This window comes from Epinephelus lanceolatus, chromosome 14 (genome assembly GCF_041903045.1).
Source record: "Epinephelus lanceolatus isolate andai-2023 chromosome 14, ASM4190304v1, whole genome shotgun sequence".
NCBI classification, from domain to species: Eukaryota; Metazoa; Chordata; class Actinopteri; order Perciformes; family Serranidae; genus Epinephelus; species Epinephelus lanceolatus.
This window is the reverse complement of record NC_135747.1, coordinates 39,502,989-39,517,237: the sequence shown is the minus strand read 5'-3', so window position 1 is coordinate 39,517,237 and position 14,249 is coordinate 39,502,989. Positions and strand designations below refer to the sequence as shown.

At 43.4% G+C, this 14,249-nt stretch overlaps 1 protein-coding gene across 4 annotated transcripts in view; it reads left to right on the top strand.

Annotated features, from left to right (window-relative positions):
• The window catches only part of lrch1 (leucine-rich repeats and calponin homology (CH) domain containing 1), a 109,029-nt gene that overhangs the window by 86,208 nt on the left and 8,572 nt on the right, over nt 1-14,249 (top strand). For 2 of the 4 annotated variants that reach the window (XM_078174710.1, XM_078174708.1), the window contains exons 15-18: nt 757-879; nt 10,063-10,172; nt 10,396-10,533; nt 10,622-10,699. In XM_078174710.1, coding sequence (XP_078030836.1) covers nt 757-879; nt 10,063-10,172; nt 10,396-10,533; nt 10,622-10,699 — 449 coding nt within the window. The remainder of the gene's footprint in view (nt 1-756; nt 880-10,062; nt 10,173-10,395; nt 10,534-10,621; nt 10,700-14,249) is intronic. The other 2 variants (XM_078174711.1, XM_078174709.1) reach the window with 1 other exon arrangement.

Sequence of the window (14,249 nt, the reverse complement as noted above, 5' to 3'; positions counted from 1 at the left end):
CAATCAGTGTACTTGCATTTTTTAACACATTTAATGAAGCACCTGATAAGTGTCTTTGATGATCCAAAGAAAGGACTGTGATATGAACGTGACCCTCCAGGATCAGAGCCAGTTGAACACTATAACATTACATGTGTGCCAACATTCAGGATCAGCAGTCGTGTTTAAAGCAGCTTCATGGTCACTGCTCGTCTGCTCTGTCTGTAGAATCATAGCAAACTTCAGTCCCATGCTTTTTACTTTTTCTTTTGTAGAGCTAGCAACCATCCAGCCTCTGTTTGCTAACTGTTACAGTGTGTGAAATGTTGCTAACTGCTGATGAAGCTAACATGATGCTAACAGCATGTGGAGGTGATCTGTACTGTGAACTGCCACTAATCTTTATTTTGTTTTTGTGCTGTTTTGTGTTGTCGTCTCCCCTTTTACACGTCTTCCTCCTCTGATGTTTTTCATGTCTCCTGTCACTGATCTGCTGCATGACTTTAAATGTTGAAATCATCTAATCTGACCTTCCTGCATGTGCGTCTCTTGTATCGATATCTGCCTCCTGTCGACCTCCCTGTTTTTATTCTTCAACAAACAACGTTTTCGGGACCTGTCTCCCGGTGATGTCGGTGTTTTCGGGGTGGTGTTTTTTCGTGGAATGATCTTTGCCTTGCTGTACTTGATTCACCATTGGTGCCCCACCTTCCTGCACTACACACTTCCACGCCCACTTTCTGTGTCTTCCTGACCACTCCCACCTCCTGGTTGTAGCCCCGCCCTCGCTGCCCTGCTCGCCCCCTCCTTCCTGTCTCGCCCCCTCCCTCCTCTCACAGGCCTCGCCCCTCCATAGAGATACACCTCGTAGCCATGACGACGGAGGCATGCACAGCCGCGGTAGGTCCTCCCTCTTTAAACTAACCAGCCTTGGAGGCTGATCACATGAGTCGGATCACCTGGGCTCAGGTGTCTGATGACAGCTTCTCTTTCTCCACCAACACTCTGGGATTTTTTAGATTCAGAGTCTATCGCTCATTTCTTTGTGTCATCAGGTAGAAAGTTTTTCACCTGTTTGTTTTTTCTCTGTCTAACCTTTGTTTTCTTTGACGACCAGTTTCTTCAGCCACTTAAAGGAATGATTTGGGAAACATTTTGGGAAATACACTCATTTGCTTTCTTGTTGAGAATTAGATGTTCAGATTGATGCCACTCTCAAAGCAAATAATAGAACAGCTAGAATGGTCTGAGATCAGAAAATTACATCACGTCACTGTGATGCAGCCTTTAAAACCAGGAAACACTCAGAATATCTAAGTGTTTCCTGGTTCTAAGACAAAATCTAAGAAGATTTTATGGTTTCAGTGGCTTTGTCGTTTTAACTCCTCCATGATATTCCAACAATCTTCACATAGAGACTTGAAGAGTCTCTGGTCACTTACAGAGTTACAGTGATTGGTTGTGGGTTCATTTCTGTCACCATGGTGACTCACCAGCACCTTCCTCTGGCGTGAACTGACAGCACGACAAGTTTGATTTCATTTGGAGTCGACTGCCGCTGTGTTTTCTCTGCCTCAGACCACATGTTGGGGTGTATTAGATTACTAGTGTGTGTGTGTGTGTGTGTGTGTGTGTGTGTGTGGTAGCAGCAGACACTGATCAAAGAGAAGCGTGACCACACACTACTTTCATCTCTGTCTTCACGTGTGTGCGTGTGGTGGCTGTGGATGCACATGGCAGAACTTAGATTCAGCGTGTGTGTGTATATGTGTGTGTGTGTGTGTGTGTGTGTGTGTTAATTACTACAGCAGTGTGGTTACACACACACAGACTTTGAAGCTCACCAAAATGTGTGATTCTGCAGAGGAGTCAAACACAATGTGTGTGTAGGAGGAGTCATGGAAGGCCTAAAATTATCCAAATTCAACACTGTAAAAGAAGCCAACTTATATACAGTACATTGACATGAATCCATAGCACAATTTGTTGGGACTCATACGTATAAATTATCAGTATTTAAAGGGGGAAACTTTTGGCTTCAACAAAAGTTTTATTGTTGCCTTGAAATTTTGATTTGTCTTAACTTTCTACAGTGGATGACTCACCTGGATACACTGATACATTCCCTGGATGTGAAATGAACACATCAGTAACGTCAATCATACAGAACAAGTTTTAGTTTGTCTATTTTAAAGGAACACTTCACCCCCCAAAGGACACAATGATATAATTACTCACTCTGTGTTACGTTACAATTGGGAAGAAAATTTCTCGCATGCCTCCATGCTGGACAAACAGTGGTGGGCCGAGCACGTTTGGTGCCCTAGGCGACCCCCTAGGGTCAGTTCAGTAATACACATTTATGAAACAACCTTTAACATTACAATCTTTCACATGAAAAACAGCTTTGAAAAATAAGCACCATAATTCCCTCTCTAATATCTATTTTATAGTGCTTTACAAGATGACATTGAACACATCATGAGAACGTTATAATTTACCTTCCTCCAATACTTTAATAATTTTTACTGAATAGGGCTTGAACACGTTACAATGTAAATCAATGCAACTTCCGTGATCTGTTGGTTGTTGCAGTAATCACCAAACAGCTTTTGTCATTTTAAAATAGTAAAAGAAGAATCCAAAGAATCCAAAAGCTGAGAAAATTCTTGACGAACTGAAGTCATAGGAGTCCACGTTTAACAACAGCAAAGCTATATCAAAATGTCTGTTTCTATACTCTAACACAACTCGTGCAGTATAATCAAAGTCTCAGTGGCGTCCTGAGTTCTGTTGTCACTGTTGCTGTTTTATTTCTCGCCATCGGTTTGGTCGAGGTTTCAGAAGAGCAGTAGTTTTAGCACACGTGTTGTCTTCTGTCTGTGCGTCGTGAGCTGCAGATGTAACTATCGACTACCAGAGGCCATATTAGGGTTGTTTGATGTCTCTCCAAAAGTGTGTGTTTGTGTGTGTGTGCGCACGCACATAGCATCTGCAATATGAATGGGTCTGGGTTCTGTCTGTGCACATTAGTGTGTATGTGTGTGTATTTTTAGCTCCTATATTTTAAGTGTTAGATAATGGTCCCTAAAGGAGTATCCTACTTCCACTGGAACTGAGTCCAAGATTTTAGATGGATCACAGCCGTGTGTGTGTATGTGTGTGTGTCCTCTCCCCGAGGCGAGCTGCGTTACAGTCAGTTGGTCCATAAAAGGCTCTGATATGTTTCAGGAAGTCAGCAGCGACTGTGGGCTGTTAAAGTGTTCACACACTCACAGCAACAAGAACTTCTGAATGTTAACACAACTCTCACAAACCTTCGGAGACTCTTTGAGTTCACTTTTATAACAACAGCACATTAAATCTGGGCTTCATTTTCACGTGAGGTCTGAAGGTGGCAGTAAACCCATTATAATATAATCATTTACAGCACTGGGGTCTAATAGTCTGACATCGCGAGACCAGTTCCTTAATGTGAGGTAGTCTGGAACCTGCAACCAAGGGTTGTTATCAAAGGATGTGGATCAAGATGCCTCTGGACACAAGGTCCAGAGGCACACAGGTTTATGCTTGCCTTAGTGCCTCCTGTAAGAGGGTGCACAAGCCAAAAATGACATCATTGAATATTTTATATAGAGTGTAAAGGCTCTGTAAGTTATCAGTTATCATGTCAAACCATTTAGGATAAATGGTTGTGACTGGCCTGAAGTGGGCGAGGTTGGACCAGACGTGGGCCAGACGTAGGAGTCCACTGTCGACCACTCCGAATGCAGTGTGGCTGTAAAGTTTCTCAGTTTGTTGAGAGTTGCCACAGTAACGAGACGAGCGCATTTCATGGATCGTGTTAGTTTCAGAGGATCTGGCTGTTGGCTGTTACAGTGATAAGAACAGAAACTGTGTTTGTACATGAGCGGTTGTGTGTTAGTGTGATAACATTATGACTAATGGTCTATAATGGGTTCAGGCCTCGGGGAGGGTGACATCACCAGGGACTGACACACTAAACATCATTACTGCTCCTGACCTCATTAACAACCAATCAACACCCTCTGTGTGTGTGTGTGTGTGTGTGTGTGTGTGTGTGTGTGTGGTAACAGTAGTGTATCTGATGGGTGTCCGCCCTGTGAACAGGCTCCACATGTTGACAGGAGGTCACGAGTTGATTTTAAGATCATTAAACATAGTTGTCGTTCCTGCTGCAGTGAAGGTGAACGGAGACCCAATTTAATGCAACAAAATTCTGTAACAAACTTCTCAAAGTACAAAACACATGAACCCACAGTCACATTAGTACAGTTATTATACAGTGAGGTTAATGTTCAACCACTGGGACACTGTTTCCGGAGAGATGAGATGGACGAGGTGACAATATCTAAACTATCTACATGGATCAAAACCAGCATTTTGTGATTTGGATGAGTCAATCCTTTAATGACTATAATAACTGCTGAGCGCTTGATGCTAATCTCTAGCCCTTTATACACAGAGGTCACGCTACAGAGCCAGTAACAAGTCTTTTCTTTATGCTGTCTTTGCATTTTTACACAGAACGTAACAACAGCGGCACCATGCTCGTCCAGTGTGTGATTTTAGACAGCATGCTGGCATTTTTGAAGCAAAAAAGTTCTGACACTTTTGCCTTTGGTGTGACATATAACATGTGTCGGCAATGCTTTATGCGAAACATACCAATAACAATCATTCGCCGTCTCTGTTAAGGCCCTGACACACCAAGCTGACGATCTACTGTCGGTCAGTGTTGGGCCATCGATGAGCGTCTGTTGCCCTAGTTGCATCATTGCCTGTCATCGGCTCCCATTGACTTTTTAGCATGTTGATTCAGCCATGGCAGGGCCCGTCATTGAGTGCAACCACTCTGACTGGCAGTCCAGGTCCGCCCACGAGAAGAGAACCAGAAATGAGGAAAGTAAACAAAGAGCTAAAGTCAAAAGGAAGTGAGACCAAAGCAAACTTGTTTTGTAACGTAAGATTATTTTTCTTTAGCCACTGAGCTCTTTAACAGAAATGTGTCCTGATGGGTTGTGTTATTGTTCACTGGCGCACAGTAGATATGCTCTGTTCTGTTAATGTTGGATTGTGTTGTTAACTTGCTAACTGGCTAACTAGCATCCAGACGGTCTTCATGTTTACCTTTTTGAATGGTGAATGACGACTGCTGTGTGCTAGTGTGGAGAGCTATCTCCTCTCACACAGGCACAGAACGTACATGCTGGTTGGCCATCGGCTGTCGTCTTTGCAGTATGGTCATGAGCAACTTTTTTGGTTGAGACACGGTGACGTCAGGTGACCAGCAGGGGGCTTTTGTTGGCACTTGTTTGGTGTGTCCCGGCTCTATATGGCAGCTGATCTCATCCTCTGCTCGGAGGGTAAGGAGCTCCTGGACCTCATCGTCTCCTCAATTTTGTGCCACCATTTCCAGCCACTGTTCTTCTTTTTCGAGTTAGCTGCTAACTGCTATTAGCTACTTTTAAATCTCCAATCTCCAAACTCGGTGGGTCGCACACATAACACGTTATTAAAATGTCACACCCGTCCTGCCGTCTGTCCCTTTTATACAGATGTTGATCAAGCACTGTCACTACCTCCACTGCCGGCTTGAAGTTGAGACAACTCCGTCCTCCTATTTCATACCTTTTTAAAAAGAACAGCGAGGTGGTATAACAGTGTGACTTTCCCACCTTGAACAGGCTTCATTCTCTCCAGCCGACAGCAGGAACTGAGAACAGAAATGTGAAAGTGACGCAGGTTGTTTCCCTGCAGAAAGAAAGTTTTTAAAACAAGAGATTGAATCACTGCTCAGTTCTGATCAGGTGGTTTTAGTGTAAAGTTTCCCCTCGGCAACAACTTTGAGTTATTTATTTTTATTTCATGTGTGCACTGTTACTGCAGTGAGACTGAGGAAAGAAGCATTTTGTAATGAATCTTGTTTCCAAGGCTACTGCTCGAATTACATTGAGGTAAGACTATTAATCACAGGCCACCCAGCGGCTCAGTGGGTAGAGTGGGCGTCCCATGTACGAAGGCAGTGTCCTTGCTGCAGCGGGTGAGGGTTCAATTCCAGCCTGTGGCCCTCTGCTGCATGTCATCTCTCTTCTCCTTTCATGTTAAAGTCTGTCCTATAATATAATAAAATAAAATAAAATATGAGCAGAAATAATTAGTCCAATAGTAATTTGGCAGAAAAAGGCAGAGCTGCTGCAACAGGCTGTCAGCATGCTCCTGTCATCTTTGTTTGTATAAAACTAGATATAGTCCAAATAATAAACAATTAGTCCTATACATCTTTTGTGTATATTCTCTTAGATACATTTAACTCTTTATTATTCTCACAGTGTGACCTCAGTGGCAGCGCTTTGATCCGTCTGCAGATCTCAGGACAGAAACAAACACTGTGAGAACTCGTCTCTCTCTGACACACACACAGAGATGTTATCTGTTAACTGTAGTGTAGAGAGAGAGGTGAAGGCTCTGTGTGTGTGTGTGTGTGTGTGTGTGTGTGTGTGTGTGTGTGTCAAGGTGTCGCTGTAGCATCTGCGGCACCAGGCAGTAACCATGGCAACAAAGAGATGGTTTATACTGAAAAAGGCTGTGTTAGATAACAGTGAAAGTCTGTATTATTATTATTATTATTATTATTATTATTAGATAACAAACAGTAACTTCTTCACCAGCAGAACACATCCTGTGTCACACATGAAATCAGTTTGTGTCACAGATGGCCTGATCTAGAGCCAGCAGTCCTTTTTACACAGAGAGCATGCTGGCATGGCGGAATCAAAAGAGGCGTGATGGGCATCACATGTAACATAACAGCGCCAGCTTCTAGCGTGGCGTATAACATACCTGTCAGCAGGGCTTTATAGACAATAACAAAGGCATAGCATGTCAGTAACATTCATTTATCGTCTCTGTGATATGGTGGCTGATCTCTTCCTCTGCTCGGAGCTCCTAGACCTCACTGTTTTCACTATTTTCAGTTCTTGTTTGAGTTAGCCGCTGACTGCTATCAGCTTCTTTTTATGTTTACACGTTCAAGCCTCTCTCTGTTTTTAACTTTTGTCTGTGAGTGTTGTAACAATAATTATTCTTGATCTGTGTCTCAAACTGTGCTGCATTTGGTCCTTGAATTTTAGGGAATTGGGCCTGCAAAGTCCTTGAATTTGTTGTGAAGAAGGTGTGGGAAGCCTGAGGCGTCAGAAGCTCAGTGTGGGCAGGAGTGGTTTGTTGTACTTCAGTGTCATGTAGGGTTTGGACTGTGATGGTGTGGAAAGAACCTAAACTCCACGTCACCACTAGTTAACAGCTCAAGAGAGATGATTCGCCTCTGTGCTGTTTCACTTTAACAAACTGCAGGATTATGATGAATGTTAACTCCGGAGGGAGAGACATGTCTGTTTTCCTACTGACTGATTGGTCTTGTATTAGAAGCAGGTTCCTACGTTGAGTGAGCTGCTGGGAATACTTTGTGAAAAAGACGACACAAAGAGCCACAGCTCACGCAGGTTTTAAAAATATCCTCCGAAACCTTTTAATAACCATCAGAGGAGGAGACACGGAAACAAGATGCTGCAGGCTCAAACTGTTCAGATGGCAGAGAGACATTCAGAGAGGAGGAAGAAAAGGATGAAGAGGAGGAGGAGGAGGAGGGGGCGTTCAGCAGCTTGTAAAATGACTTGACCTAGAAGATGAAACTAGAGAGATAAAACTACTTGCCCTCCATAATATCTTCCCCTTTCTGTGTATGTGCCCCACAGAGGGAGCACGTCACTCAGGATTATCCGAGTCAAACAAACAAGTCATTACCTGAGCTCTCTGTTCACACTTCTCGAGACCATCGCACTGAACCTGACGCGATAAAAATACCTGCAGGTGCACGTTATCACTTCTCTCCTTCTGCTGGGTCAGAATTACATTTCACACCAACCCACTGCAATTTATTTCCCCCTGCACCACCAAGTTTATCTACTGATATCATTTATTTTATTTGCCACCTGCTGGATACAGTGCAGGTTATCAAGCAGCTGATTAATTACGACTGGAAGGAAATGCAGATTTATGAGTAAATATCAGATGAAACATTTTTCTTTAGGGAAGAATTTCTGGATGTTTGAATGTGAGGGTTGTTAGATGAGGATGCGCACAGTGTTGAAACCAGTCACATCCTGCAGACTTCCTGTGCTCTGCTCCTCACAACAGGAGACTCACTGTAGAGAGGCTGTAGCTCCCCCTTGTGGTCACTCCATGGAACTACACAGATACAGATGAGAGCTGTGTTCAGGCTCATTTAGCTATAAAAGGCAGATTTATGAGTGTATAAAATAGGACACTGAGGAGGTGAATGATTCACTCTTCAGCTGTGTGTGTACGTGTCTGAGTACATAGCACGTCATGACCAAAGAATGGAACTAATAACAAAGGATATATCAAACCTTTTTTTCACCGTCAGTGAGAATGAACAGACATTCCTTTGTCAAACCTTCCATGTTTCATCTTTATAACAGTAATCCAGGTACTTTTTCACTTCTGTCTGTCAACACACCAGATGTTGTAGTGGTTAATAAAAAGTCCAAAGAGGTGTCAGTTGTAGAGCTAACCTGCACCTTTGACTCTAACTTGAAGGAGGCCTTTATGGCCAAGGTCATTAAATAAAAAACACTTCTAAATACCATCTGAGGTTCTAAGTGCAGATGACATGATTTCATATTTGGCAGTAATAATAATAAGAGTAACAATTTGTATAGCACCTGTCAGACAAGCAATGTGAGGTACACAGTGTCCGAATTTGCCGCGTCATCAAGGTCTTCTTTAATCGCTCTGAGTCTGGCCCCTCCCCTGGGACCACTTTGCCCCTCCACAACGTTAAAGCTAAAATGAGTTTCCGCCATGGGGTGTCTGGGCTCAGCCTTAGAGATAGGGTGAGGAGTTCAGACATCTGGAGGGAGCTCGGAGTGGAGCCGCTGCTCCTTTGCGCGAAAAGGTGTAAACTGAGGTAGTTCAGGCATCTAATCAAGGCTGCCCCCTGGGTGCCTCCTATTAGAGGTGTTCCGGGCAAGTCCTACTAGTAGGAGGCCCCGGGGCAGACCCAGAACACACTGTAGGGATTACATAGCTCATCTGGCCTGGGAACACCTTTGGGTCCCCAAGGAGGAGCTGGAAGGTGTTGCTGGGGAGAGGGGCGTCTGGGGTGCTTTGCTTGGCCCACTGCCCCCGTGACCCGGCCCTGGATAAGTGGATAAAAATGGATGGATGGATGGATGGATGGAGGTTTCTAAAATGATTTATATGAACAAAAAACTGGAGCGATGAACTCCCTCCACATGAGCGCTCCTGTAACAAAGCCGGAGCTAAAAGTGCACTGAGCTGCATGAGAGCGTGTGAATGTTGAGCTTACATAAGCTCTCTGCATCTTTTATGGTATAAAGGCTTTTTCTGTGTCACTGAGTGTCTGAGCGCAGATGTGGACCAACAGTAAGTCGGTTACACACTCTGTTGTTCTGTATCCAGCTGCTGCTCACTGCAGACATGCCTCTTTGTACAGTGATACAGTTCGACAGCAGCACAAACTATATCATCCTGGACAAGCTGGACTTAGCGAATGTTAAATTGACATTTTAGTATCTGAACACTTTAAATAAATCACTTTGGGGCTTTAGGAGAGATATTTGGATTGTTTAAATATGATGTTTCTCCAATGTACTGATCAGTGAGTCAGCCTGATGATACTGAAGGTGATTAACTGAAATCATCTCATTTATAAAAACATCAGGCTGTAAGTATGAACTCAGATACTTTAGAGAGGTCTGTGTGTGTTTGTGTTTCTGTAGCTGTAATTTAAGCGGCTCTTTTCTGATGTGAACCTCTAGGATTCCGATTGACTGGTGAAACTCTTTTTCCCTCCTCAGAAGTCAGAGAATCGTCACTGCCTGATCGGTCTTGTTTGTTTTAGAGATCTTTTTGTGGTTCCTCTAATGTGTACGGACCCTGACTGTAACTGTGTAAATGTGTTGCAGCTCAGTCTAACATGGCGTCTCGTCTTCCTCCTCTTCCTCTTGTTTGCTGCAGTGTTCCTGCGCAGCCACAAGAGTCTGGAGTCTGTCGATCCTCAGTTCACCATGAGGAGAAAGATGGAGCAGCTGCGAGAGGAGCTGGAGCTGATGGAGCAACTGCGAGACGTGAGATGCACTTTCCTCACCGTTTACTCATCATCAGTGTGTTTGGGATTAAATTAATATAAACAGTTTTGGTAGTTCTGTCCATCAGCTCAGTCAGGCAAGACTATAAACTAACTGGGACTAACTGGGACAAAGCAGTCCCTAACAATCTTCTCTCTGGTTTATCTGGTTTATCTGGTTTATCGTACTCACACACCTGTTTGTGTTGATGTTTCCTCCTCAGAGCATCGAGAGCAGACTGAAAGTCGTCCTTCCTGAAGACCTCGGATCGTCTCTGATGGACGGCGTCGTGCTCTGCCATCTGGCCAATCACATTCGCCCGCGCTCTGTCGGCAGCATCCACGTCCCCTCGCCTGCAGTGGTACGTCTCAGGCCTGACGTCTGGCATGATACACTGACACCAACGTGTTTAAAATATAACAGTCCAGAGCTTCTGATTATATTTCCAGCCCAAACTCAGCATGGCAAAGTGTCGGAGAAATGTGGAGAACTTCCTGGACGCCTGCAGAAAGATCGGTGTCCCAGAGGTAAGACACTTATACAGTAACTACAGCCCCCACCCTGTTAGTGCTCCGATGCTCATCTCTCTGAACTGGGGGTCGATTTCAAGTTTCTGCTCATCTCCACTGAAAATCTTCCTCACATAAATATTCTGAAGTGACACCAAACATGAAGACTTCAGACTTTGCACCAATTTCAGCTTTCCATCCTAAAGAGTTATTAATATTGAATTGATTATTGTGCTTTGACTTGTTGAATTAATAACTGTTGAAGCAAAAGCAATTTGATTCACTCATTTCCTGTAGAGCAGAGGTTTTCAATCTGAGGTGCCGTCCCCAGCAGGAACAGTTAAAGGAGGGGTACGACAGGAAGTTATGGTATGTGTTCAAAGGGGCGTTTCTGGAGGGGGCGCACCGCTTCCCAACAGTGTCAGACTTTGAAAACCACTGTTGTAAAGGATCGATGCATTAAAATGGCAGAGTTTATAAATGATGAATCGATGCAGCCTGTGTGAACCCAGTTTGTTGTTTACTGCAGGTTATTGATCTATGGAAAGTGGTGGTCCTCCAGCATAACCAGTATAACTGATAAACAAACTGGGCAGCCCCACTGCTGCTGAAGGACACTCTGAAACCTCTGAGCTGAAAACACCCCCAGTTCATCAGAGAAACTTCCCCTAAAATCCGACAGTTAACTTGGTCATCAACATGTTTTGGCTCCAGTTGATTGATTGTTGATCAGATGAACACAAAATATAAAATATATATAAACTCTGAAGGTGTCCTGCAAAAAAACATTCTCTGGGTCTGAGAAAAAAAACATATTAAACATAAATAACAAGTCAACATTTCTGATTTCTGTGAGCAGGCGAGGTGAAAAGTGAAACTGAGGATTTTTGCAGGACACTGATGACGACACTAAACTGTGAACTAGCTCTAGGAGGAAAGCTGATGATTCGTTCTCAAGCTTTTTGTCATCTTTTTTGTCAACAGATATCAACACTTTATATTACATTTATAACTAATTTATAGGACTTTTTAAATGAAGCCTGGAGACTTAATTTTTACAATCAGAATCTGAAGTCTGGTGCGATTCAAATTCTGTTTCTGTCTCTAGATTAAAACTTGAGAATCTCTCAGCATCCTCCCGGGACTGGTTTAATGTTCCGACCTGCCTCCTTTTTGTTCTCATCACTTTTAAACGAGGTCGTTAATGTCGACATTTAACGCTGAATCATCATCGCTGTCATCGCTGCCTGTGGCTTCAGCTTCCTCCATCACGACGGGAGTCCATCCAAGTCTGAAACAGAGCTCTGTGTTATGCGTGTGTGTGTGTGCGCGCGCGCGCGTGTGTGTGTGTGTGCATGTGTGTGTGAGTGTGTGTGTGTGTGTGTATGTGTGAGAAACTACAGATATAAAAGTTTAGATCTGACTCCTTTGGAAAACCAATCTGTGGCTGTGCGTAACACATGAGATGTGTTAGCATGCAGACTGTGTAAAAGGAGAACATGGTGATTCAGTGCAGGTGGAGCAGCCAGGTGCTGTTTGTGTGACTGGTGGATTCTGGGAAATGTAGCAACAGAAGAGAGAAAATAAAAAGTAGTTGCCGAGGGTTCAGATTGAACCCACTCTTAAATCTGTATGCTAAATATGAAGCTTCTGTTAGTATGCTTAGCATAGCTTAGCCTAGCTTAGCATAGCTTAGCATAAAGACTGGAAATAGATGAAAACAGCTAGCATGGTTCTGTCAACAGATAACATAACTCCACCTACCAGCTTATCTAAAGCTCATCATAATGGATGCAGCTCTTGATGCAAGTGGCAAATATTCAAACTAGAACTTGAAGTAAACTGAAGTGGAGAAGGATGGGAACAACAGTTTTTCATGTTAGATCTTGTTTTCGTAATCCAAACTAAAACCAGAGTGCAAAAAGGGCGATAAAGCAGCTTAACTTAAAGCTGCAAAAACCCATTTAGCATTGTTAACTTTGGTAGCACCGCAAGTTGTGCTGACCTTGCTAATAGAGCTAACAGAGCTAACAATGCTAAAGGGGCTTCACTGCTCCAAATTAAGCTGCTTACTCACCAGGGAAACCTGGGGGGGGCCAGAGGGGGTGCACATTGTTTCCTCAGCAACTCATCGGTGAAAGGTAGCCAGCGGTGCCAGTGGTGATTTGCCATTTGCAAATCACCACTGGTAACATCATTGCACCACTATGGGTTGGGACGGTGTTACCACCAGTGATACGATACAGAGCGGTGACGACTAACGTTAGCTAACTAGCGTGGCATAAATGCCCTATAAGCTTTGTTGTAGTGCAGCATAGTGATAATACTACTTTGAAACTGAAGGACAGCAAAAGCCCTTTTTACACAGATTGCACAGTTTTAGAGCTGCTCCATAGTCCTGTCTTTACACCACCTTTTAATTTTGACACAGAGCCAAACAACTGCTCCATTTTGTGATTTTAGCCACTGTATTGGCATCTAGGAAGCAAAAGAGCCATGACGGATGTGACATGTAACACTTGTCCTCTAGTACGCTTTATAAACATTAACAATGGCATTGACATGGCAGAAACAATCATTTACCATCCGTGTTATATGGGTGATGATCTTGTCCTCTGCTCAGAGGGTAAGGAGCTCCTAAACCTCATTGTCTTCCCAGTTTGTGGACATTTTCAGTTGCTGTTCTCCGTTTTCGAGTTAGCTGCTAACTGCTATCAGCTACCAGCTTAAAGGCGAGACAGCGTGAAATCCCTGCAGTGAAGAGGTCGTGTCGAAGGGGCCAAAGTTAACTTATAAACCAACACGTATAACTGGTAAAAAATAATCTCTGGGGTTAACCAATTAATAATAATAATAATAATAATTAATTGTTGTGCTCAGTATTGTGCCTGAAGGCGTTTCCCCCATAGTGAAATACCTCACTCGGTTTAGAGAACCGGGGTTACCCTGTTCCCTCAGCCAATGGGTCACCAATTACAGAGAGGAGGGTAATTAAATCAGGCTGATTGCTGGTCATTGATGATATTATTTTTTCGTGTCATCTGTGAACCAGGACAGGGAATGTTATGTATGTAATGTGGATATCTGATATCACATCATTGAGACTTAAAATTAGAGCATAATATTTCAGTCAGGATCATTTGGTACTTCTGCTGCTTTACATGTGAACATTTATTTTATTTGTTTTTATTTTTTATTTTTATGTTTCATCTTTAACATCACATTAATATGTAGCTTTTTTTTTTTTTTTTTTTTTACTGTTTTCCGTACATCTACAAAAAATGGTGTGTTTTTGAGATAAAAACAAAGAAAGGTTCAAACACTTTGATTCTTCGTGTTCTGAGCTGTTGATCTGAACTGACTGGTTGACCTTTGACCTCCATCTCTGCTGCTGCTGCTGCTTGCTGACTGTCTCCCGCCTCTGTGTGGACGTTTGCTAACTCTTCGGCTCCCTGCAGCCTGAATGCTTTTACTGACAACGCTTCTGCAAGCTAACGTGCTGAAAGCTTCTCCGAGCTAACGTGCTAACAGTAGCTTCTGTGCTAACGTGCTGTCCCGCTGCACTGGC